Source organism: Indicator indicator, chromosome 1 (assembly GCF_027791375.1).
Source record: "Indicator indicator isolate 239-I01 chromosome 1, UM_Iind_1.1, whole genome shotgun sequence".
NCBI lineage: Eukaryota > Metazoa > Chordata > Aves > Piciformes > Indicatoridae > Indicator > Indicator indicator.
The window spans coordinates 57739535-57767379 of NC_072010.1; the positions used below are offsets into that span (position 1 = coordinate 57739535).

Below are 27845 nucleotides of genomic sequence, written 5' to 3' on the forward strand. Positions count from 1 at the left end.
ACCTCAGAAATCATCAAGTCCAACCTATCACCCAGCACCTCATGACTAACTAAACCACAGCTTCAAGTTCCATGTCTAATCCTTATGCACCCTCAGGCTACTCACTGATAGGGTGGCGTGAGATGCAGAGAAGGCCTTGATGCTGTGCTAAGCAGCACACAGCAAGTTAAAACAACACTGCATTCTTCAAATCCAAACCAGACATCACATCTGCACTAATGTGAAGAAAATTAATGCTATCCCAGATCAAACCAGTAGAGAACACAAGTCTTTAGAAATAAAATAACCCATACTAGATACTTAATTTATTATGTTAATGAAGCAACAGCAGAAGAAGGAAGCTATTAGATAATTATTCAGGAGATAAACCCCAACAATTATAATCTTAGTATATCTAAATCCAAAGCTATATATTAGAGGGTGAGTTCTCTGATATAAATGCATCATGTATGATTATATGCAGGTAGACTTAGGAGTTGAGCATGTGCTAATCACTGATACTGCATTATGTAAACCTATATCAACCCTTTGTCAACTACATTTCACCATTTTTCATAGGTTTGCTTTCAGCAAGTAAGCAAATCATTTACACAGATATTTAGATGTATATAAATGCATGTAAGTGCCTACTCAATTACAAAAGCATACTACATTTATAGGCTTGTTTGCAAATACAACTCCATTAAATTGAGGTCTCAGTGCCAAAGGTCATGTATGACTGCAGGAAACTGTCAGTTTGGCTCGCAGGGCAAAGGGCGAGTTAGAAAAAGTGGTATAATTGCAAGAAGCCACTATCATGTACATAATTTCTTTTACTATAGTGATACAAAAACCTTCCTGAATGGCAAAACAACTCAGGATATTATCTCCTAATAATGAAATATCTTTTGAGACAAACTGTATTGACAGATAAAGTATTCCTGTACCCATTTCCACAATCAAAAAAGTGAAGGCATAGAGTGCAGCGAAGGAGAAAGGGCACTGTCTCTTAATGCAGCATTAGGGGTTCACTCTCCAGTAGCATTTATCTCTGTTTTTGTTTTCCATTTTGGGTATTTTGTTTATTTTGGTGTTGTGTGGGGTGTTTTTTTTGTTTGTTGGTTGTTGTTTTTTGGTTTTTTTTGGTGGTTGGTGTTTTTTAACCAAGTTTTCATCTTTCCCCAGTCTTAGGGGGAGATTTATTTCACTAAAATAAAAACCAAAGCACACAGCGAGAAAAGTAACTACCTTTGTCCTTTTAATACAGATGTAGTACAGATTGTTTAATTACAGGACAGTGCTTCCAGTTAAATAAAATTAAAAACCTTTATTTTCCCCAAATATAAAATTATTCAATTAATGTCTTAAAAGAAAAAGAATATGGAAAAAGCTTTAAATTATACCACCATTTACCACAGTAACCATGAACACCAACTACATACTCCATTACTTTGGCAAAAATGTTTTTCTCTTTTAATAGCTGCATATAAACCTAACATAGCAAAGACTGTATACATCTTTATATTGCACTTATTTATAAATGGACTGTAAAGTCTGCATATACTTGGAATGATCAAATTTTCACAATAAACTGAAAGCAGAAGGGTAAGAGCTGGTATGAATATTAAAAAAACGCTTAGAAATGTAATACATTTATGTACAGACTGCATGGACTGTATTAACAAACAATATGTACAGAACAATTTACTACTTCTGATATTTTAGTATAACTCAGTGTTCATTAATACAGACCTTTGGTTGTATTTAGTCGTTTAATAAGACCTAAGCTCACATACCTCCAAAATGCAACAAGGTATAAAATAAATCATAACAATCTGCCAAAAGGTACAAAACCTACTATTGCCAGTTCCATTAAACCCAAAAAACTAGTGTATCTGTCTAGCCCCAAAACAGTTCTTGTACTTTGAATCAATCTCTATGTGCCATATTTGAAAAGAACAGGTGAATATTACATGTCTGAAAAATGACATCCCACAACACTTTTCTGTAATGTGCAATTCACTTTAATACTACTTTCTAACGGAAAAGAGAAATTAACTTCAACTTTGTAATTTTCCAACATGTACTTCTGCAGTGACATTGTGAATACTTCTATGTTACCAGCAAGACTAGAAAATATGTCTCCCTTGCTCTAAAATTAATACTATGATCAGTAACTGCTAAGTGTGCTCAGACACTCATATGAATGACGCAGCTTGCACGTGCCCAACATTTAGCTTCAAAATCATCCTGAGTTTGCACACAACAAAGCAAATCCACAGACTTTGAAAAAAAATATACTTTCCTTTACAAAACAATCATGCGACTGAAGAAGAACTGGGCATCCCATGAACTGTTGTGCTTGTTGGAGTTCCACTTATGGCGTTGAAAATGTGTAGTGAGTTAGGCATAACACCGGCCTTTTCTTCAACAGGAGTAATCTTAAAATGGAAAATATTTATTTACCAAAATGTTACAAGATGACATAAGCATTTCCAAAGCAGCTAACCGATTTCACAAGCTGTTGCTTCCCCACTCAATTTTCCAGTACTCTCTCCACTGCATACAACTTTTTTTGAGGACAGTTAATCTTGTCAGCTATCCTCTACCAGATTTAGGAGAGCAGTAGTTATTTCTTCATCACCAGTTCTCCTAATTTAGGTATTACACTATCCTCCTCTCTGGAGAAAGCTTGGATAGCTTCTCTCATTGCTCCTCTTAACTTTCAAGAGCAATTTCATAACAACAGTCTTGCTTTTTGCCCTTTTGTTTTCTTGACTTAAAGGTATAATTTGAACATTTCTTATCAAAAGCTATTGAAGCACCACAGACTTCATTTTTAACAGCTATAAGTTTACTGACGCTAAGATTAGAAATACTGGAAAAAAGGAATGATATGAAGGTTAGACAAACTGAGAGCAGAAGTACAGAAAACTAATTACCATCCCATCTGATCACATTGGCAAGCAGCAGGGGAAAAAAAAGGAAAAAAAATCTGTTAAGATGATTTTCTGTATTTTTCGAAAGAGAGTTTTTGCACTTGTTTAAACCCCACACTATCGTGACAGCTAGTAGTTTCTTCACTGACATCAAAACAAACATTGTGAGAAGCTTTTTTTCCAAATACAGCAATAGGTTGGCATGCAAAGACACTTTAAAGATTTCAAAGAGCCACCTCATGACTCTAAGCCTAAAGAGAAGTGACCAATCTTATTAAAAACAAAACAAAACAAAAACAAAGCCCCACAAAACAACCAAAAAAATCCCCCACAAAACAAACCCCAACCCCACAACACAGCATGTTTTGATTACTTTCAACTAATTACATTTGTATACAAAGAACACCATGGCAGGCTGATTGTACATATTACTGCAGACAGTGCTGTGGCTTCGTATTCTGTCCACACTGTCTTACAGGTATCAGTTGTTTACACCTTCTTCTCTTTGTTTACTTTTAGAGGATGTGATTTACTCTTGAAGCTTCAGGCATTACATTCTTTGTCTTATTGTCAATCTTTCAAAACTCCCACACCTGAGCATTTTTAGAACACATGTATCTTGCACAGAGTTCAAAATATTCTTGTGCACACACTGTCATTATCACAGTGTATCAGAGGTTGGAAGGGACCTCAAGAGATCATCAGGTCCAACCTCCTGCCAGAGCAGGATCACTTAGGGTATAGGTTTTACTTTTTCCTGCACCAAAAGAATATTAAGGTTTAATTTATTATCCTTGTCATTTTTTGACCAGAACATTTTTCTCTATTTTCTGAAGGATCTTCTGTACAGTTAATTCTCCCATGTACCTCACATCTTAATCAACTGTCTAGTCAGTTATCCTCCTTTCTAAAACCCTCTTGCTAAACCCCTTTCTACCTTTCAATACATCACACAAACACAGTCAAACTCTCCCATTTATGTCAGCTAAGCAATTTTTTTCCCCTGTTCCAGGGATCTTTCAAAACTATTTTCAGCTACACATATATCTGAAAAGCATTCTGTTGGTTTTTTTTTCTTTTAAAAAAACTCTCAACACATGGATTCTGGCAGAATGGTATCACTCCATACAAACCTTGTTTCACAGTATTTTCTGCCATTGGCAGTTACAAAAAAGTTAGTTTGAGAGAAGCTTTTTCGTGGGATAGTACCACAAAAGAATAAGAGAATGAAAAATAAAGCTTCTGTGCTTTACTGTATTCTTACACTTCACCACCATAATTACATCATAGCACTGAGCAGCTGATAACAGATTTTCTGAGAAAACACCATCAGGAAATAATGGGGAATAAGAAAGTGTGTGAAGTAAACTGGAGACACTTGACACATTTTTTAACAGAAAAAAAAAAAATGCCATGCAAGTTTTGGATACCATCAAAGCAAGGGTAGAATAAAGGCAAATCTTTCTCAGCCTACAGATACGCTGTTACACCAGCAGGCTGACTAGCTTTTTGGGCAAGCATTTCTTGGATAATAATAATGATTTAAAGATGTCAAAAAATAGTAAATGGGTAAAGTTATTGCTAAGGGAGCAATCCTGAAAAGAAGCTGGAAGATTAACAGAGTGTTTAAATGTCAGCTAGACTGAATGCCTCAGGCAGGTCTCAAGTTTGATTTTTCCTGACTGAAGTCTATAGATTTTATAGGCACAAGAGAAACCTGAAGCTCCTCTTTGTGTCAACTGGTTGCCCAGACTAGGATGCATTGGTTCCTAGACTAAGAAAAGTTACTATTCTGGTCACACGTTTAAGGAAGTGTTGTAGATTTGTGTATTTGTAAGGCAAAATATCATCAGAAAACAGGTATTTCTTGCAGGCAAGAAACACAAGTCCTGAGGGTTAAGAACTATTGCTACTCTATGGATTTAGGAAAAGATTATACAAATAACAGTGCATGAAAGAAAAGGAGCCTGAAGTGATGAATATGGTGAACAAGGATGACAAGTAGGCAGAGATCAAGCATGACTCTTCAGCCCTTCCTGTCCACCCTTGGTCTGGAGACATTCCTAACATAGGCCTAAGGTGAAAGGTCCTACATCTCACTCCACAGCCACAGGAGTCACAGTTTTTCTTCTTCCATCCCCTACAGCTTGTTGGTAGTAGACTCCCCTCAAGAAAATGTATTGAAGTGCCTCTTTAAAGATGTTTACCTCTTCATTGCAAAAGTAAACGCTTATACCTCAAAAATCTAAAGGGCTAAGCTTTGCAGATCAAATCCCCCTGCTGTTACCATGAGGTACTGAAGAGAGACACAAATGTAACAATACATATGAAGCATGAATGACACATATATACTTGTCACTGAATTTGTTTTCCCTTTACTGTGGTCTTCCTTTCCTATAGAAATCCAGGCTGGTGCCCACCAGCTTTACTTTCTTAATAAGGAAGACTTGATTCTGAAAGTAAAGAAAGCATCTGCAGAAAATTCACAAAGAGAAAAAAAATTATGAATCACAGAATCTCAAAACATTAGAGGTTGAAAGAGACCTCCAGAGATCAAGTCCAACCACCCTGCCAAAGCAGGATCATGATTCCATGACTTCAATAGAAAGAAAATCCCTTTGTGTAAAGCATTACATACACTTTTCCTAGTGGGGTCACATGACAGCTACATTTTGAATGCTGGTATGTATAATTTCATTTCAGCACATACTTGTTCATGCATTATTTCTGAAAGCTCTTTTGCCATTTCTCTGTAGTTGGCCTTCATTTCTTCTTGATACTCCAACTGATCTTCCTTTATAAGTCGTTCATTTACACCCAGAGCATGCCCACAAGCTTCAACAAATTGCCTAATTTAGACAAAATAATAAAAAAAAGCTCTCAATCAGGAATACAAAAGCCAAATGATCCATTCAAAATGCCAGCTTAAAGTATGTTTTTAATCCAGTGAGAATACTATAAAATTCTTTAATTCCCCCACCCCTGCAAAGACTGGTATCTTAAGAAAAGTCAAGTTTTATTTTTTTCCCCGCAAAACATACCTAAAAACTTCCTTCAGTAGCTTTACTTTATTGTCTGGATATCTTTTGGTGTTTGTGTCATCTAAGAAAGCTCTTGCATATGCTAATGGCCCAGCATTAACCTGAAAAGAACAAGAATGACAAAATAAAGTCAGTTCTCTAACATATTATCATTGTAGTAACAGGTACCACAGATGTCTGATTTCCTTTTCTTAGCAGAACACAACGATTTCAAAAAAGACTGCTGGAGCTGGAACATGAGAGCAGGAAAGGTCTCCACAGCACTCTGTATGAGCCTGTCCTGGCACAAAGAAGCCACTTTGATGATATGGCAAAATAACTGCTGATATTGCCAATTTGTCATCTCCAGTTTATTAGTATGATAAAATGGGCTACAACTACTACTGTTTTGTCTGCTTATCTGTTGAAAACGTTCTTCCAAAATGAAAGCTCTGAAACAATTAGCACTACTATGACAACTACATGAAAAGTAGGTTTAATGACTTCTGACTCATCCCTATTATTCTTTTATATCAAGAGGAAGAGGCCCTCCCTTGACAGCTTGCTTGTTCTGGAACTGTGGTTTAGGCTTGTTTTTTTTCTCTTCAACAAGACAGCAGGTCATTTCAGATGACTGTGCTTACAGTTCCTTTTATTTGAACCAGTTAACAGTAACAGAGCGTCCCTTTTGTTGTTGCATTAAGATTCTTACCTTATTGATCTGTACATGCTACAACTGCTTCATGTACCCTCTTTTGGTGAATCTGATGGCTTCTTTACACATTCAGTTCTTACTCGCCTTAGGCGAAATGAAATGTTGCACAGCATAACTTTGTACTACTACCCTTTCCCTATATATTGGTGATCCCTCTTCATCTCCACTGGGATCTTACCAAAACATAAAAGCAATAATGACTATGTTGAACCTACTGTGAGCAGACCTACATCTAGGAAAAATATGCTCATTCATTCTTATACAGGAAGTCACTACTTTATGGTAGTTTGCCTGTTACACCAAAATCTTTTTTCCCATTCTGGAAATGACTGCAAACAGGACATTCTTGAATATACAGAATGGGAAATTAATGATAAAATGTCTACTTAAATAACACTTTTTAGGGATAGAGGTAAGTGAAAAAGCTGAATAACAAAGGATATGGTCTTACCTGAACACTGACACTTCCTTGTAGCTTCAGCTGCAATTTGATCATATCCACTTCAGCTGATGAGCAAAGCTGCCTGAGTTCTGCAACTTTTTTACTCATTTCATCAATGGCTACTTCAATTGGGTTTAAATCAGTATGGTGCTGGTACATTACTGGAATGCGCTTCTTCACATATGGGAAACAATGTATAGCTATGGACAGAGAAAGTTTAACATGGTTGGAAAGAAATTTTTGAATAAGATTAATTTTGTTAGAATTTCATGCTAAAAATATAATTTGCATAATCAGTTGCCCAATTAAAAATCCTGAAATACCATCAGATGTACAGGAAAAGAAAACACTGAAAATGGAAATATGCATAGCTTCACATGTCTTACAGCAAATAAAGATCGTTCCCATTATTGCTACTGATGGTAAGCAAGAAATAAACCACTGGAAAATAATTCATATGAGAACTGTAAAAACAATTGCTTATCATACAATTGCATCTGAATTAATTTTCCAGTCAAAGCACAACTTCAGCTTTATACCTTGTACTGAAACATTTCCAAATATACCACAGCTCCCTTAGAAGTATAATAAAATGTTTTTGATCAGTGAACTAAAGATCTTTAAAATTTGAGCCAAGAGGAAGACAGATGAGCACTGTCTCTCCCTTTTAAAGCTAACAAATGAGAAACCAAACCACAGTGATTAGACCAAAGTTACAATGGAAAAAAGGCTGGAAATCAAAGCAGAACCTGCTCTTCAGGCTTTTTTAGTGCTTTTAGCCAAAAGAACCAATGCTGCATTTTACATGTTTGAAGGCTGAAAGAAGACTAAAAAATTCCATACTCAGATCAGCAAGCATAATACCACCACATTCTTCTTTTTTTTTTTTTAGCAAAGAGTGAGCACAGGGAAGGGCAAAAGGGGAGATGAAGACATTCCAGTACTATAAAAAAAAAACAAAACAACCAACCAACCAACCAAAAAAAAACCCAAAAAACAACCCACACGAAAAACAAACAAACAAACCCCCAAAAAACCTCCAAATCATTTAGGAGTAATTAGAAAATTGTCATACTCTTTTTCCCATTCTTAAGGATGAAAAAAATCCACATGATTATATACATATGGTTTGAAATGAGAGAGGAGAGGATTTAGATTGGATGTTAGAACAAGTTCTGCACCATGAAGGTGGTAGAACACTGCAACAGGATGCCTGCGGAGGGGGTTGAGGCCCCATCCCTGGCGATGTTCAAGGACAGGCTGGACAAGGCTCTGGGTGGGCTGATAGAGTGGAGGATGTCTCTGCTGACTGCAAGGGGGTTGGACTGGATGGCCATTGGAATTCCCTTCCAACTCAGACCATTCTATGATTCTATGATTTAGAAGTGCATAATCATATATTTTAGCATTATTTTCAAGGTTGTTTTGTCTAATAGTATTTTGATATACTTTGCAATTCTTGTCACCTCCAACAGCCGTGAGATCTTCCAAATGATTTTTTTCTGACAAAATACACAACATATAGAAAAAATGTAGTATTGAGAATTAAGTACAAACCCCAAAAGAGCAGTTTTCTTTAAAAGGAAATTTCCATTCAATCAGTACCTGTCAGAATTGTCCGTCGCTTACACTGTTCTTCTACTCCTCCTTGTCTTTTACCAGCTTGAGTAAAAGGCATCTCAAACATAAAGCGACGAATGTTATGAGTCCTTTCAAAATCTGTTTTTCTTTCTTGTAACTCTTTTTCTTCAAAGTAAGGAACCACATGTGTAACTTGAATATATGCATATTTTGAATCTAAATCCTTAGGATTTACCTTAAAAACATAACAAGAAAATCAAACAGCTTCATTGTGAATAAAGTGGATTTAACTGTAGTCACACAACTTTCAGAAATTACTGAAAACGTTTATGTTCTCACAGGGCTTCCTGACTTTCTGTTTCTAAGTAGGAGGAAGACCACACAACTAGATGCATTACAACACAGTATGGGTTGGGGTTTTTCTAACATTCTTTAATAATTACTTTATGCAAAATGGCAAACAAAAACATAATGCAGAGTTATACCTGTGATGAACACTCAAAGACACAAAAAACCCAGAAACAATTATTTGTCTTCTATGACAGCTGATAGAGCAGTATATTGGAGACCCAAAATTGCTAGTGATAAAAAAAGAGTTAAAACCCTACGTAGTTCAGACATCGCCTTGAAAAGGCACTTCTCCCAACCTGTCCACCTCAACTCTGACACCCTATGAGCGTCCCAAAGAATATACTGGTGGGAGCAGGGCAAATTAAAAGGCTTCACTATTTAGTCAATTCTATTTTTATATCTGCCTGAGTGAGAATCTCATGGACTGGAAGATGTCTAACTTGGTAAAATCAGCAACTATTTTCCCATACCAATAGATAAGGCCTCCTTCGCCCAACAAGGTCTTTAAATAGACCAAGGACTTACAGTTTTTGTAAATTCCCCCAACCATGGGATATAAAAGGCACCTCTGCATCTTTCTAAAAGTTGTTGCCCACCATTTTAGTCCCATACCAAATATTCACATTATCTCTGCCTGTCCCTGAGACACTTCTATAAGTGGGAAACCCAACAATGTCAATTATCCATTTTTATTGGAACATAGTGCCTGATCGTTGCTTTTTTTTTTTTTTTTAAATATATTCTGGTATTTTTTAAAAGAACTTAAGTTGCGATTTATGTGCTCATTTTCATACAACTGACAGAAAATTTTCCCTACAAATGCTGACAAACACATTATAGTTAATTGTAAAAAATTCAGGAGAGTAAACTCAGAGTACAATACAAATCTCTTGCCTTCCACAGCATGAAATCTAGTCCTTGCATAAGTTCTCCTCTCTTTTTAAAGTTCCAGTATTGAAGAGCTCATCATTGCTGCATTTTCAGACCAAGAAGCACAGAACTTCGTGAACTTAGTGGGAGAATCAAGGAACAGAAGAGGCAGGAAATAATAATAATAATAGAAAATTATCATAAAGTCTGAAGCCAAACAAAAGTTTGGCTGATAAAAGGAATGAAAGGAATCCAGAGAGGAGTCTTGTGCAGTGTGTGTTCTTCTCAGTGTATGAACTATTGAAGCCCTTTTCAGATCACCAGCTTTGGGGCCTTCAATTGCAAAAGAAAGCATTTCCTGTGACAAACCTAGATTTAACCAGATCACTTTGTGAGATCATTTTTTTCATACAGTTTAAACGTTCTTAAAATTGAACAGCCTCAAAGACAAAGGATAAAAAGAAAAAAAGATACAGAATTAAAATGCTCAGAAGAGAGGTCTGTTTCTTACTTCAGAAGAAAGTTTGGACTCTGCACTCACTCTGAGCGTAAATAAAGGAAAAAACGTCCAAAGAATGACTGCATGAAATGGCAAGAAACATAGCTCAAGTGAACATAGAATATAATCATAATCCAATTTTTTTCTAAAATATAATTATTATTTTGAGAGGTAGCACTATGGCAATTAAGCTTTCTGGTTGTTCTTAGAGTTAAAACTTAATAGGAGATTATATTTCTCACATGCCTCTCAAGGCATGAGTAGAGCTTTTAGACACATATGACTGTACCAAATGAATAACGGAGTGATCCCACAGTATATCAAGTGGATTAGTGGAAGTAATGCATTAGAATATTTTACAGAGAATAAATATCATACTTTGCCAGAATCCTGGATCATTTTGACATTTTCAGATCCAAATTTGTCAGAGTAGAGTTTTTGGAGTCTTTGAGAAATTTCTGAGAGAGGTGTGAGTTTGGGCTCTTTGTAGATATATTCCTTTCCATCTTCATCCTCAAAGAATCCCTGTGAAAAAACAAAGTAATCAGAATTTTGGACAAAACTCCAACCACACAAGGCAATGATTAAGACCAACATAATGTGTGTGGTTCAAAGCAAACAAACATTTAACATCAGGATTCAAGCAAACATAAATAAAGAGAAAATAAAATCTAAATTAAAACATTTCCTAATAGAATAAAAGAAAAAAAAAAGTAATTATCTGCTACAGAATGAATGAAAGATAATGAAAACATACAGTTAAATTTGTAAAGGTTTTTTTCAATTATGTGGTGTGCCAAGTCTTTGAGATAACTTTTCTTCACTTTTATTTAAAAGTGAAATTTCAGCACTGTTTCACTTGCCAAAACAGAAATCTTGCTGCCCACCAGGACTATGTGATCCACAAGTGAGTATTTTGGTAATGGTTTACATAATAATATGAAAAAATTCTTTATGTAGTAATAAAAAAATAATTCCAGAAAGTGAATGAAAATTAATTTTAAAAATTTCTCAATTTTCTGTTTTACTATCTTGACATATATTTCTTTGGGTTTGTTACAAAAAGCATTTGTTTTAAAACCATAACTAAATGCAGTAGGCAGTACATGGGAAGTGAAACAGGTCCTCGGTTTAAAGCAACAAGCCATGTCTGAGTTCACGTTCGAAACCAGAAAAAGAAATATTTTTTTGTCATAAACGAAACAGACGAAATAGAAAAGCACAACATATCATGTATAAACACAGGCTAGATTGACAAAAATACCCACATCAAACTAAGGCAAAATGCAGTAGTATTTACTGCATTGCTTGCTTTGTAAGCAGTCACTGTAATTACCTCAACATCTGTTTCACTGTCTGTAAACTGGTATTGCTATAAAGTTATAAAAGACAACAGAATACAAGTTATACTGCTCAGGGTATTGTACAATTCTCCATGCTGAACAACTAGCAACTGGGCTATGCAAGTAGAAAGTGTGTTACTCTCTAGTGCGTGATACCATACTGATACATACGCATTCTAGACATACATTAGGTAGAGGATGTGAAGCTGTCTAATGCACAGCCAGAACTTTTGTTGGAAGCATGCAATACTGATGCACAGAAAAGAGTGATTTGTCCACTAAATGGAACTCAATGCTATTTTTGAAATTGCAATGGCCATTAATGCATACCCATCTAAGAAGCAGCCTTGCAAACCACACCGTAGCACTACAGACATTAAGTCAATACATTGCTAAGAGCTGACATTATAGGGGACTTACCGCTGCCTTAAGGTAGTAAATAAAAGAAGAAAAAGAAAAGGCAAAAAATTTACTGAGGAAAATAAGGAAGAATTGTACTGGAACCGATAAATGTTTTAAATTCATTTATTGATGGTATTTAATTATTTCTTACAAAAGACATCTCTTCAACTTTTTGTGCCAAGGTATCAATATAGATGATGAATACTACACCTTCTAAAACAAATTCAGGTTTTTCTTACTGCACAGAGCAGACAAATGGAAGTAACACTCACCTGTCCAAAGAATGCTACCCTGAAGTAAGTTCCCAGCAGTCTCTTTCCTGTATGCATAACTTCTGTTACTTTACTGTATGCTCGATGAAGAGTGTCGTATAGATGAGCAAGCCTCTAAAGAGGAAAGAAAACAATCACGGGGTAAAACATGGGGTAAAACAGAACTTTCCTGTCTGCAAACAACGAATTATGCTTTACTGAGCAGCAGTAATAGATCTAGCACTTGTATCAGAATGACAATGTGCAATATTAGTAATTATTTAAAGAAATTAATGTTTCAGTATTTATATTTAAAGAAATTAGTTTCAGCTACACTATTAAAACTCTTGTTCTGTGACGTCCAATGTGTCATGTACTTTGACTAGGAAAAGTAGGATTTTTTCTTATTCAGATTTACTTATGATGAACTTAGTACCTCAAAATCTCTCCGTTTCTCATAAATGGGAATTATGAGTTTATATATGTCAGCAATGAGCTCATAGCGTTCTGCCTTCCACAATCCATCAGCGCACTGCTCCAACAATTCCATCAGCACATCCTAGATTTGAAAAAGTAAACCAACTCAATACTTGCGAAAAGCAAAGCAAATAATTATAACAAAGTTCTTTGCGATGGAAAGGGACATCTTGTCTCAGAACAAAATCATCTACAAATAGCAATTTAAATTATTGTGGCAATCAAAAATTGTTAAAAAGAAAGACAACGGAATGGACTGAGTGCACACACATACTCTTTGCTTTTATCACAAAGACCATTTTTTGGAAGATACTTCTGACCCCTGAAGTCATACAAATGATACTTGTATGAGGACCCAATATCTTACCTTCAGACCCCTGTCTTACCTTGTTCTATGTTTGTTTTCAAAGTGTGATTTCCTTGGGTATTTTTTTTTGGTTTTGCATAGATTGTTTTTAAAAGGCAGTTATATAAACATTTGACAGCTATGGGTCAAACAAATCACAACAAACATAAACCAAAAAGATAACATACCAAAATCTGTACTCAGAATTATCAAGGTACAACAGTGAAATTTAGTATACTTGGTCTTGCATGAAAATACATGCAAGAGCACTTTGAGAAGCTGATAAATCCTGAAGGGTTATAAGAGAGAGTCACAAGAAGAAAAAACACCTTGGCTTTGTTGTGTTTGGTCCTAATATCCATGTAGCAAAAAGACAGTTAAGGTTAAAGAAGAACTATGCTTATCTGTATGGAGAATGAAACACACATTTTGCATTAGAGCATCATAAAGTTCCTTCCTTCAGTTTGTTGTAATTTTTTATTTTCCACGGATTTAATCTCTTCAATAACCATAATGAAACTAAGATAGCATTATTATTTTGGTTCAGTTTTCATAAATTTAAAATTACTTTGCTAAATCCATTAAGTCAGTTACAATGGACAATTTTACAGATACTATGGAACAGCTGTGACAAAGCTGTCATGGCTTGAGTGTGACAGAATTACTGTGAAGAAGCTCATTTCCATCCACCTACTCTTACATGTCTCAGGCATCTTCAAAGAGTTCCAAGAATCTCAGTCTCAGACAGAGCCAACTTCAACAATGAGAGCCAAAACAGACTAAAAAAATGCTGTCCTTATCTGTGCTGCAACAGTCCCTAAAACACCACCTTCTTTCCCCCAGTCATTATGGGGCTGTACAGACACCCCAGTATCTCCATCCTCAGTAACCTGGTGGCAAGAACTGAAAGACCAGTGTCACTGCTGGACCACAAGAGTTGTCCCACCACTATTCTATGACAGGTGTCTTAATTCAGACACCAGAGGGCATCCAAATGCAGCAAAGCAGCAGAATTTTTTGGTTTTGCACATAGGAAAAAATACAAAAAACCTAAAGCTTCAGAAGGGAAAGCTGATGCGAGGGAGGAAAAGGACACATTTCCTGTCTCAGTGCATATCCATTCTGATAGGAAGAGGTTTCTGCCATGTATCTGATTCAGTCAGAATTTCCCTTGTAATCTTTGTGAATGGCTTCCCACCCTTTTATGGCACACCTCCTACAAGAGTCTGATTCTTCCACTAACCACATTAGGAGCCAGAATATTTTCCAGGTTTTTAGTACCTTCTTTTGACATTGGAGGGGCAGTGCTGGGCACAAGATTATAGACTGGCTACAACAAATACCAAGTAGGAAGGAGAAAACCCACTTCCCTCCACTTCTTGACTCTATCCTCGTTTGAATACAACCCAGAATGCAGTCTTTGTTGCCATTAGGCTACACTGATGATTCCCGTTCAACTTCTTGTCCACTAGAACTCCCAGGTCATTCTGCAGAGCTGCTGCTCAGCCAGATTATCCCCAGCCTGTTCTGAGGCATTGGGTGATTTTTTTTTTTTTTTTTTGCAGATGAAGGCTCTGCACTTGTCTTTGTAGAACTTTGAAGGTAGCCCTGGCTTGAGAAAGAATTGTTTTAAAATGAGAATGAAATTGAGCATTAAAAAAAAATCATTTAACAAAATGAGATAGTATAAAAAATCTTAAGGTAAGTTTCACTTAATTAGGATGACTTTATATAAACAGGAGAATATAAAAGACATTTTTCCCCTTTTAGAAACATGGAGGGATTCTCCCTGACCCCTCATAGTTGTAATCACTCTTTTGAGATTTAACACTAAAGAAGTGAGCAATTAAAATCTTTTAAGAAAGAAATTCAACACAACTCTTGTTACCACATAAGAATTCCCATCAGAGAAGCACTTTGCTCAGTAGTAGTGAAGTACAGTTTCTGATTTCTTTCTTAGATTAAAGCAATATTGCTTACATAAGGACATACTGAGGAAGCACCCTGCCTGTTTAGAAGTACTTCTGTAAAATACTGGTTATCTTAATATATCCATGATTTTTGGTCTACTAAAAACTAAATAGTTCTTCCCTATTAATACTTTTTCTGGAGTGAACTGTAAGATGTTATGAGAAACACTGTAACTTTTTACAGTATTTAATCAGAGTACTACACAGTTAAGTTTTTAAAAGTTTGCATGCAAGGAAAAATGAAATTTGGCAAAGTTTGATCCTTGTGCAAGCTCCACATGCTTATAATTTCACTCTTGGCTTACTTCCATTCATGGAAATACTGCATAGAGTTGAATGACCCAGAAAAAGCAGTATATTCTTTTTGCAGGGACTGAATAATGAGACAAAGAATTAAAAATAAACTAAATTAAATAAAATAAATTAATTAAATTAAATTTAAACAAACAAACAAAAAAAACCCCATCAAAAAACCAAAAGATTTGGGCTCTGACAAATGGTTTGTCAGGTATAGACTTAGAATTTCTAACAAGTTTGCATCAGCAGTAGTCACTAGAAACCCAACTTGGCTTACGTAGAGCAGCTTGTATTTTGCTTTGAGTAAGTTGCTACATTCTGTGTTGGATCACAAGAATAAGTGACTTTAAGAATGCAACACAAGTTTAAAAAAAAAAAAAAAAGAAAAGGCAATCTGCTATTGAGTGTCTTTGAAAAGAAAGCACTGTTTTTCTCATTTCAAATAATTCCAACTCCCGTCTCCCCAGAAAAACAGCAAATCAACAATTTCTGGTTCAAAAATACAGAGCAAGGCAGTATAAGAGCATAGGAGAAAAAAAACAAGTACTCTGGGCCTCCTCTCAGGTTTAAACCACTAAGTCTTTCACCTGTTCCTCCTAAACCTGTTAATATAGTCACGATTTGCACAGACAAGTAATTTTGTCAAACATCTTTGCATATACAAACTAAAACAAAACGGTATTTTTTGTTATTTAGTAATGCTTACATATCAGGGATTTTTTCCAACTCAGCTACCACAAGCAGTGGTCTGCCCCTTCCTCCCCACCTATACTGGCAAATATGTATAATGTGGACGTTGCTGCTCACAAGCAAGATTATGAATAATCTTTTCATATAGGCTTCTTAACAGTAAAATTCACCATAGAACCAACACAGAAGGATCAGCATAGACATGAGGAATAAAATTGAAGCTAGGAAAAAACCCCATACTGATGCCAAGTCTGGTGTTAGTAAAACTACTTTCATTGTCATTACAGGAAAATACAAACCAGCAAAAAGCAGTGAATACATTTTCAAGATTGCTGGTGTAGTAACGATCTAAATCAAAGCCAGTTTTAAAAACCACAGATCTTGTTAACTCCATTCAAAAAACTACATTATTGTTCATCCTCTCAACTAGCTTAAAACCCCATGTTGATTAATTCAAATAGTGGTGTTGAGTTGTGCTAGTGCTTTAGTATGTGTAAATTCTCTAAAGCTGGAACAGCTCATAAAAGTCTTTTATTTCAGTTTTAGGATAAGAACAACAGCCAAGAAAATAATTATAATAGCCATCATATTAGCCAACCTCCAAATTGAAACACAAAACTTGGAAAAACAAACAGCACTTCAGTGTCCATCAATTCTAACAGATTAATGTTGACTTACTTCATTGAAGTGAACATCTTGCATTCCAACATCCTCCATCATTGAAGCTTCTTCATCTATATTAGGTGTGATTACTCTGAAAGCAGTACAGCCTTGCCTAAACATCCCTGTCATTGGAAAAGAAAAACAGACTTTTTTGCTTTTTCCACCAGGATAACATTAGGTCATTTTGTGATGCTGGACAAGGCAGACACCATATTGAAATATGCTTACTGAATTAATAAATTAAAAAAAAAAATAAAATTTAGCCTCCCACCACATGATTAAAATATGAGGGCTCACAGTATTGTGTAAGTATGAATAGGTTAATAAATAAATAAATAAATAAATAAATCACATATCTTAATATCCAGACTCTTACCTACCAAAATAAGTAGTGTCTGAATCTTCTGATTTTATCTTAAACCTGTGTCTAATCTACCCCACCCTAAGTCTAAGAAAAAAAAAAAAAATCAAGGTTACTTTTACTTACTTGCCAGTACTTAATTAAACTGGCATGGAGTCATGCTGTGTACACAAGCAGGCCCTGACTCATCAGGGTCTGAATAACATGTATGGACTAATATAAACCATACAAAATGATCAAAAGATGGCAAAACAGATTTAGCTGTAGATACAGAAAGTCAGTCTACAAGCAAGAAACTCCTCACTGCAATCTTAATTTCTGTTACTGAAGTATTTAGCAAAAATGGGTTTTAGACCCTTCTAACATGAAGACTAACTCTTTTAGTCATTTTGTTTAGCTCTCTTACTAAAACGGATTGTAAAGAAATCAGGATTTTTGGCCAAAATCTGTATTAATTAAAGCCTCCAGAACAATCAGAAAATACTACAGAAACATGAGGACTTCCATATATTGATTTCACAGCTCATTACTATAAAGATTCTTTCCGCTCAGGTGGGAGTGTGACCAAAGGTTTTACTGAATTAATTGCCTCAAATGCCTGGCTTTGTTTCACTTCTGGAATACCACAGGCACAAGCTCAACCTGCTCTATGACAGTAAACGAAAGCAGCAGATGACCCAAAGGAATTGCAAATTCATACAGATTATCAGTACTTATCAGTTTGTTACCAGGCTTCCAAGAGGATATAGTAACTTCAACAAGCAGATTTGGTTTCAGAAAAGCTTCTGAAATAATTTGGGTAGATATCCTATAAACTACACAAGTATAAGCACAAAAGGAAGAGAGAAAACACATCTTGTAGACCATGACTTTGCTTCATTTGAATGGTGATGCAAGCACAAAGCTATAAAGTTGAAAACATGAACTTGTCTGCCTACAAAAACACTAGCTCAGCATCAGAATCACTCCTAACAGATCTCTGAAACTTTCTTCTACAGATCTATTTTTCTTAGTAGAAGTCATAGAGGTTAATTCTCTCAAACCCTTGACTGAGAACTGTCCTGATCCTATAGATGAATAGGGTAGTTTTCTACCCTCTCTCAAGGGACATTAGAAACCTCTTTTTACGGATAGCTGCTAACACAGAACACCAAGATCAGTGGAGCTTTGAGCACTATATTATCATTGCCTCAGCATCTGAAAATTTGTACTCATTTATTCTGACTTCTCTGTCAATAACAAGTTACCCTATATGCAGTGAGAGACAACTTGAAGAAAAATATTCACTGGTAAGTTTGTTTATAAAGGGTCTTTGATATAAAATCAACATTTTTTTACTCCCTCAAAATTTATTTCACCTTCATCTGAAATGCTGTCCCTTGGATCACAGGTATACTCTTAAATACATGAGTATGCTATCTGGTTAGGTCAGAATTTTTTACTTGGTGAACACTCAAATGCCCACAACTTCCTCAGGAAACTAATGCTTTTCCTAAATGATAAAGAAAAATATAACATTAAAAGTAAGATTTAAACCCCATACCTTTTCGTGTGAGATACTCTGCAACCAGTGCTGCTACATGGACATAGCACATTGCTGCCTAAAACAGAAACAGTAACGATACTATAAATTACAGTTATAAAGGAACTATTACAAACAACAGGTGTAAGAGGATCCCTGGCCCACGACGATTTCTTTGGGTTTACTTTTTGCTGCTTTGCAGAAGATATTGCATGATTCTGTAAGAATTCTCCATCTCATTTATGGAAAACAAAACAAAACAACTGTGCAAGAGAACTCACCCCTTCTTTACCAGAGCACTAAGTAGCAGTAGGCAATCAAAGAGACCACAGGTCACAAATCACACAAAAAGGTAATGAAAATTAAAAAAATACAGGAAAACCATGGTATAATCAAACCAGGAAAATCTCTTTTGGGGATTTATTTTAAATGTTATGTGAAACAAAGGAACTATTAATTCACAGATTGCATTGGGTTGGAAAGTATCCTCAAAAGTCATCTTGTCCAATTTCCCTGCAGTGAGCAGGGACACCTCCAAGTACATCAGGCTGCCCAGGCCACATTGAGGCTGATATTGAATGTCTTCAGGGATGGGACCTCAACCATACCCCTGGGCAACCTGTTCCAGTATTTTACTACTCTCACTGTGAAGAATGTCCTTCTTATGTTCAACCTAATTCTACCCTGCTCCGGTTTAAAACCATTGCTCCAGAGTCCTTCCCCAGCCCTCCTGTAGGTCCCCTTCTGATACTGAAATGCAGCTATAAAGTCCTTCCAGAGCCTTCTCTTCTCCATGCCAAAACAGCCCAAATTATTTCAGCCTGTCTTCATAGCAGAGGTGCTCCAGCCCTCTGAATATTTCTTCTCAACATTTGATGGTTTTTCTGCTAACTAGTTCTGTCTGCTTTTCGTTTCAGATCAAGAAAAATGGGGGGGGGGGGGGGGGGGTGGAAATCGATGCCAGACCTTGAAATAAGCAAAAGAAATAAAGAGATTTGACCTATAAAGAGAATTTGAAAGAATTTAGTTGGTGTAGTCTAGAAAATAGGAATAAAGAAAAGAGGAAGAGTAGTCTTCAGATCTTTGAGGTGTTTTATGAAATTGATACAGCATTTTTCTCCACAGAAAGGACAAAAATAAAATAAATTAATGATTCTACTTTTATTAAAAAAGTTTATGCTTACAACAAAGTTAATCTAATTGTAATCCTTAATTGAACATTTACATATAGAGGCTGCAGAATCACAGACACTGGAGCTGAAGGAAAAAGCTAAGCGTCAGAAATTCTGTCTAATTCATACTTCATATGGAGTTGGGCTTTGGTCCTTGGTGATTTAGAGGTTTCCACCTAGTTGTATAGACAAAGATTATTAGTTTTTAATAAAAAAAATAAAATCAGGCCTGAAAAGGGCTAAAAGAGTTTGTTTTCCAAGAGAGCTGAAGTTGTTTCCTTCAAAATACAAGCTAATAACTGAGTGGCATGTACACTTTCTTTGTTCCTGTCACAGAGGAGAAAAGAATTCTAGTACTAAGACACGAGTAAAATAACAGCTACCATTTCTTGTAGCTATTTAACTTGCTTACCTGATGCTAAGTTGAACAGACATCTGGGTTGAGGCAATCCCAAGCACAACTACAAGCTGGGCAGTGACTGGCTGGAGAGCAGCCCTGAGAAGAGGGACTTGGGGGTGCTGGTGGACGAGAAGCTCAACATGAGCTGTCAGTGTGCACTTGCAGCCCAGAAAGCCAACCAGATCCTGGCCTGCATCAAGAGAAGTGTGGCCAGCAGGTCAAGGGAGGTGATTCTCCTCCTCTACTCAGCTTTGGTGAGACCCCACCTGGAGTACTGCATCCAGTTCTGGAGCCCCTATTACAAGAGGGATATGGACATGCTGGAACATGTCCAGAGAAGGGCCACCAGGATGATCAGAGGGCTGGAGCACCTCTCCTATGAGGAGAGACTGAAAGAGTTGGGGCTGTTCAGCCTGCAGAAGAGAAGGCTCTGAGGTGACCTTATTGTGGCCTTCCAGTATCTGAAGGGGGCCTACAGGAAAGCTGGGGAGGGACTTTTTAGGCTATCAGGTAGTGACAGGACTAGGGGGAATGGAATAAAGCTGGAAGTGGGGAGATTCAGACTGAACATGAGGAAGAAGTTCTTCCCCATGAGAGTGGTGAGAGCCTGGAATGGGTTGTCCAGGGAGGTGGTTGGGGCCCCATCCCTGGAGGTGTTTAAGGCCAGGCTGGATGAGGCTCTGGCCAGCCTGATCTAGTGTGAGGTGTCCCTGCCTATGGCAGGGGGGTTGGAACTGTATCCTTGTAGTCCCTTCCAACCCTGACTGATTCTATGATTCTACTCTATGAGACACGTTTATGAAATTCAATGATGTCATGCAATGTGATTAACTTTCAGATGGAAAAAATTTCCAGAAAGAGACAAAAATTAATTCAGTATCCTGATAAAATACTTTTACCAAGACATACAAATCCCCACTCCCAAGTCTCCTTTTTGCTAGAACTGAATATTCTAACAGCACAGTGAAATCACAGCTTTCTTTCTTCAACCAAAATATTGTCATTTGTCAATTCTAAGAACATCAAGATTTTTTTAGCAAGCACTCTGTAATAGAATTAAGGTAATTCTGTAAAGGCAAATGGAGAGGAATTTAAGGAGTGGCTTTAAGTGTTTTAGCAACTCATAAAGATATTTTTATGTAGAAGGTTTGTGTCTTTCATGGTTTGCACTGAGCCTTTCTTAGTGGCATGTAAGCTACAGTAGTTAAACACATACTTTACATTAGTAATCATAAATGCCTTACAGATGTACTTTAATAGGACAAAAACTTATCAGCCATTGAAACTAATCTACTACTGGATTAAAACCTGGCTGGACAGCCAGTCCCAAAGAGTTGCGATAAATGGAGTTCAATCCAGCTGGTGGCTGGTCACAAGCAGTGTCCCCCAGGGCTTGGTATTGGGGTCAGTTCTGTTTAATATCTTTATTAATGATCTGGATGACAGATCAAGGGCATCCACACCAAGTTTGCAGATGACGCTAAATTGAGTGGGAGTGCTGATCTCCTTAAGGGTAGGCAGGCTCTCCAGAGAGATCTGGACAGGTTAAATTGATGGGCTGACGCCAATACTGTGACCAGTTCTGGGCCCCTCAATTCAAGAGAGATGTTGAGGTACTGGAACGTGTCCAGAGAACGGCAACAAAGCTGGTGAGGGGCCTGGAACACAAACCCTATGAGGAGAGGCTGAGGGAGCTGGGGTTGTTTAGCCTGGAGAAGAGGAGGCTCAGGGATGACCTCACTGCTGTCTACAACTACCTCAAAGTAGGCTGTAGCCAGGTGGGGGTTGGTCTCTTCTCCCAGGCAACCAGCAGCAGAACGAGGGGACACCATCTCAAGTTGTGCCAGGGGAGGTATAGGCTGGATATTAGGAGGAAGTTCTTCAAAGAGAGAGTGATTGCTCATTAAAATGGGCTGCCCAGGGAGGTGGTGGTGTCACTGTCCCTGGAGATGTTCAAGAGAAGGCTGGATGAGGCACTTAGCGCCATGGTCTAGTTGATTGGATAGGGCTGGGTGATGGGTTGGACTGGATGATCTTGAAGGTCACTTCCAACCTGGCTGATTCTATGATTCTATGATTCAATGGGATGAGGTTTAACAAGACCAAGTGCCAGCTCCTGTACTTTGGTCACAACAACCCCAAGCAATGCTACAGGCTTGGGAAGAGTGGCTGGAAAGCAGTATGGTGGAAAAGGATTTGGGGGTACTGGTGGATGGCTAGCTGAACATAAGACAGCAGTGTGTGTAGGTGGCCAAGAAGTCCAAAGGCATCCTCCTCTGTATCAAAAACATTGTGTCCAGCAGTAGGGAAGTCATTGTGCCCCTGTACTTGGCCCTGGTGTGGTCACAGCTTGAGTACTGTGCTCAGTTCTGGGTGCCACAGTGTAAGAAGATGCTGAGGTCTTGGAGCATGTCCAGAGAAGAGCAACAAGGTGACAGGTTTTGAGCGTATCATACGAGGAGCAGCTGAGGGAGCTGGGGTTGTTTAGTCTGGAGAAGAGAAGGCTAAGGGGAGATCTCGCTGCTCTCTGAAACTACCTGAAAGGAGATTGAAGTGAGGCTGATGCTGGTCTCCTCCCAAGTAACTAGCGATAGGAATGAGAGGAAATGGGTTTAAGTTGTGCCAGGGGAGGTTTAGATTGGCTATTAGGAAAAGCTTCTTTACTGATAGAGGGGTCAAGTGTTGAAACAGGCTGCACAGGAGGTGGTGGAGTTGCCATCCCCGGAGGTGTTCAAGAAGAGTGTAGGTGTGGCGCTTCAGGATAGTCATGGTAGTTGTGTTATGGTTGGACTCAATGATCTTAAAGGTCTTTTCCAACCTTAATTATTCTGTGATACTAACAATTTAAATTTTATTTAAAAAGCTTATATTATTTAAAAAACTACATAGTACATTCCATTTCAAAGAAGGTTAAGCTCACTATGAAGACAGAACTACTTGGATTTTTTCCTTACCTCTGAAAGATCTCCATTTTTAACATGGATCCTTGCCATGCTGTCTAACCAAGTCTTCCTTAGTTCAGGTGTACTAGCATAAGACTTTGCCAAACTGTACTGGAGGTCTACAAGCATTTCTGGATCATTCTCATGCTCCTTCATTTGAGCTGTAGCCATCAGTACTGTACGAATCCGTTTTGTTAAATCCTTAACATCAGAAGGGAATGTAGTGTGCTAAAACATGGAAAAGTTAGGTTAACTATTTCTATATTTTGTCTAATAAAAAGTTGAAAGATAATTGCAGGAGATGCTATGAAAGAGTTTTTAAGCATCCCTCTAGAGTATGGAAAGAAGAATAAGCACAGACCTTGATAATTCTGTCATTATTGGCACAATTATTGATGATGGAAAGAGACTGCTGAAATCTAGTTCCTCCAATTCCAACAACATCAGCGATTAACTGGCTTACTGAAATAATAACCTTCACAGAAACAAACATCTTGTTAGTGCATATTTCATTACATACCTTTGAGATGTACCTATGAAGCAATTACAAAGGAAGTTTTGTCCTTTTTTAAACGTATAAAACTTTACTTGATTTTTTTTTCAAAGTTAGTGGTACAATAACACAGGCAGGACAAAACAAGCTTTTTTAAATTTAATGCATATACCTCCTCTGCTCTTAAGACTGACTGCTAGGTGAACTAGCCAGAGGTCATAAAAGTAGTAAACTATTGTTCCCAGATTTGTCAGAAAATACAATTTTTTATGTATTTGTGTTGTTTTTGACTTTTACTTCTTGTTGCTGCACTCTTCTTCAGATGCAACAAGGTATGCCATTTAACAATCAAAACAGCATCTGCCAAACAGAACACTTGCTACTGACAGAAAATATTTCTTATGAATCAGAGGACCATTCAATTGTTTCTAAGTATTTCCTTGTACTGGACATACTTTTATCACCATCTTCTTACTCTTAGAATAGTACCAGCTTTGCTTGAACCCCAAATCCCAAATAATTCCTGTCTTTATCTGACAGGGCTTTACACACTGGCCTGCAAGAGTGCACCTACAAATACAATATTAACAAACAAAACAAAACAAAGGAAGAAGAAAGTATACTAACTTGCAGATGTGTCCTAACAAAAGACTTCTTCCCTGTGTAATCAAAATTATTTCTCATTAAGAAGTACAGCAGCTGTGAAGCTTCAGTTCGAATTGAACTCAGTTTGGAATTACAATACTTCAGAATTTCATAGCACAGTGCAGAACACATATCAGCTCTACCTTCATAAAATGTAGAAGGAAACTGAGGAAACACAAAAAGAAATAAATTATTCTTTACAACTAGCTTCTGTCTTGATAAAATAAGCATGTCAGGAAAAATATAAATACATTAATATTCCCAAACTCTGGAAAAAAAGTACACATCTTTAGTAGTTCATGGCACAAAGCAATTTTTACAGTAATTCACAGGACAAGTATTCCATTGTTGGGATCAGACCAGTTCTATTCACCAGCTTTGAGATTTTAGCTCTTAAATTTTTATACAGTATATTGTTAACTAAAGAACTGGCTAAGTACTTGAAAATTAATTATTTTTAAACTTCTTACCTTATAAATAAGTGCCCTTAAAGCAATGAAGACATTTTTCAGTGCTGTTTCAGACTGATTTTTTTGAAGGAAACAGAGGTATACATCAAATACTTTCTTCATCAGTGGATTATGCCCGTGATCAGTCAGTAGCTGGTTCTTTAAATTGAGAGTTACAGTTTAGGAGTTTTGTAAAATGACACATTCATATAATTCTAAAGCATATAGAGATCATCCAAAGGTAAGATATTAAAGAAATAATGTATTTTAGATTGCCAAGGTATTTCATGATACAAACATATCTGAATTTCTAACACTTCATATTCTTACTTATAAAGAAAGCGTTGGCTTCTGAATAGACTTATAAAGTCTTAACAGCTGTTAATTAAATAAATTATTAACAACAGTTCTTTGATGGGCACACTCCAAATATTAAAACACTTTGGTACACTGCTCTAGCAGCTCAAACAGCAGAATTTTCTCACAGCAGTACCTCCTACTACAATGCTCTCAAAAAACCTACCTGCAAACCTAACTCCCACTCACTCACCATCTTTCATTACTGTCCTAGAACTTAAACTGAAAAGCCTCTTAAAAGATAAAGGTGTTTGTTACTTTTCAGAGTTGTACCTGCATCAATATTTCAAAGCTCATTCTAAGCCATGCAATGCACAGGGTTATTCTTGGTTTCTGTACCATATTCAACAGCTGCTTTCATATAAACTTTTTAAATAACGTGATCTCCTCCAATTTCTCTAGCACAGGTAACTGGCTGTGCAATCAATTTTTAACAGTTCGTATAGCTTTTGTTTTGTTCTGGGGACCTGTTTTGTCCTTTGTCCACTAAGTACATGCCCTAGCTTCCTATGAGACTCTAGATCCCTCCACTTACAAAACACTGAAACACGTTAAACCATTCAGAGACTGATCAATCCAGTCCAGGGAGTCAAGAACTGAGAAAGCCATGCTAAGTATTGCTTCCTCTGAATCCAGCGGACCTCCAATGCAATTTTACTAGGTCTTGCACTTTCTGCAACTCCCCTCTGCAAATTCCTCTTCCATGTCATCCAAACACTATGCTGCAAATAAGTTTTAAGCTAGTATGAACTCAAATTATCTAATTTAACAATTTTTAAGATTCACAAGACCCAGCATAGAATTGTGCTCTCAGAAACACAGGTTTACTTTGGTTGAAAGAGACCTTCAAGATCATCAAGTCTAACCATTAACCCAACACTGCTAAGTCACCACTAAACCATGCCCCTAAGTACTGTATCTACACATCCTTTAATTGCCTTCAGAGATGGCAACTCCACCACTTCCATGGACAGCCTGTTCCCATGTTTGACAATCTTTTGGTGAAGGAATTTTTCCTCATCTCCAATCTAAACCTCCCCTGGTGCAACATCAGGCTGTTTTCTCTCACCTTACTGGTTATTTGGGAGAACAGACCTCACTACAACCTCCTTTTAGGTAGCTGTAGAGAGCAATAAGGCCTCAGCCTCCTCTTCCCCAGACTAAACAGTTCCCTCAGCTGCTCCTCATTAATATTTGTGCTCTAGACCCTTCACCAGGTTTGTTGCCCTTCTTTGGACCTACTTCAAGAAGGGACCTCAGTGTCCCTTCTTGTAGAGAGAGGCCCAAAACTGAACACAGTATGTGAGGCATGGCCTTACCAGTGACAAGCACATGGGAACAATCACTTCCCTAGTCCTGCTGGCCACATTATTTCTGACACAAGTCATAAGCTTCACAGAATCACAGAATTTCAGGGGCTGGAAGGGACCTCGAAAGATCTAGTCCAACCCCCCTGCCAGAGCAGGATCACCTACACCAGATTATGCAGGAACACATCCAGGCAAGTTTTGAGTACCTCCAGAAAGGGAGACTCCACAACCTCCCTGGGCACCTTAACAGTGAAAAAATTTTCCTCATATTTACGTGAAACTTCCTATGCCTCAACTTCCACCCATTGCCCCTTGTCCTGTCATTGGGCACTATGGAGATGAGCCCGACTCCATCCTCTTGGGACTCACCCTTTACATATTTATAAGCATTGATGAGGTCACCTCTCAGTCTCCTCTTCTCCAAGCTGAAGAGCTCCTTCAAGTCTCTCCTTGTACAGAAGATGTTCCATTCCATTAATCATCCTTGTGGCTCTGCTCTGGACTCTTTCAAGTAGCTCCCTGTCTTTCTTGACACGAGGGGCCCAGAACTGGACACAATATTCCAGATGCGGCCTCACCAGTACAGAGTAGAAGGGGAGGAGAACCTCTCTCAACCTACTGGTCACACCCCTCCTAATCCACCCCAGAATGGCGTTGGCCTTCTGGGCCACAAGAGCACATTGCTTGCTTATGGTCACCCTTCGATCCACCAGGACCCCCAGGTCCCTTTCGCTTTCACTGCTCTCCAGCAGGTCCATCCCCAAGTGATACTGGTGCATGGAGTTATTCCTTCCCAGGTGCAAGACTCTACACTTGCTCTTGTTGAACTTCATCAGATTTCTCCCTGCCCAGCTCTCCAGCCTGTCCAAGTCTTGCTGAACGGCAGCACAACCCTCTGGTGTCTCAGCCACTCCACCCAGCTTTGTGTCATCAGCAAACTTGCTGACAGTGCTCTCTGTGACCTCATCCAGGTCATTGATGAATATATAGAATAGTACTGGCCCCAGTACTGACCCCTGAGGGACTCCACTAGACACAAGCCTCCAATTAGACTCTGTCCCATTGACCACAACTCTTTGACTTCTTTCCTTCAACCAGTTCTCAATCCACCTCACTACCTGATCATCCAGACCACACTACTCAGTTTAATTGCAAAGATGCTGTGGCAGACACTGTCAAATGCCTTACTGAAATCAAGATAGACCACATCCACTGCTCTATCATCATCTATCCACCTGGTTATGTTCTCATAAAAGGCTATCAAGTTGGTCAAACATGATTTCCCTTTGGTAAAGCCATGTTGACTGCTGCTAATGACCCTCTTGTCCTTGATATGCCTATAGACAGCGCCAAGGGTAA

At 37.7% G+C, this 27845-nt stretch overlaps 1 protein-coding gene across 5 annotated transcripts in view; it reads right to left on the minus strand.

Annotated features, from left to right (window-relative positions):
• Window positions 1-1232: 1232 nt before the first annotated feature.
• DOCK9 (dedicator of cytokinesis 9) overlaps window positions 1233-27845 on the minus strand; it is a 113170-nt gene continuing 86557 nt past the window's right edge. For 3 of the 5 annotated variants that reach the window (XM_054390377.1, XM_054390393.1, XM_054390368.1), the window contains exons 40-54: window positions 24841-24978; window positions 24353-24535; window positions 23594-23707; window positions 23245-23460; window positions 18740-18797; window positions 16851-16957; window positions 12829-12951; window positions 12414-12527; window positions 11733-11768; window positions 10775-10921; window positions 8701-8911; window positions 7105-7295; window positions 5960-6060; window positions 5629-5767; window positions 1233-2420 (exon numbers count right to left, since the gene is read on the minus strand). In XM_054390377.1, coding sequence (XP_054246352.1) covers window positions 2298-2420; window positions 5629-5767; window positions 5960-6060; window positions 7105-7295; window positions 8701-8911; window positions 10775-10921; window positions 11733-11768; window positions 12414-12527; window positions 12829-12951; window positions 16851-16957; window positions 18740-18797; window positions 23245-23460; window positions 23594-23707; window positions 24353-24535; window positions 24841-24978 — 2001 coding nt within the window. In that variant the 3' untranslated portion in view covers window positions 1233-2297. The remainder of the gene's footprint in view (window positions 2421-5628; window positions 5768-5959; window positions 6061-7104; window positions 7296-8700; window positions 8912-10774; window positions 10922-11732; window positions 11769-12413; window positions 12528-12828; window positions 12952-16850; window positions 16958-18739; window positions 18798-23244; window positions 23461-23593; window positions 23708-24352; window positions 24536-24840; window positions 24979-27845) is intronic. The other 2 variants (XM_054390385.1, XM_054390360.1) reach the window with 1 other exon arrangement.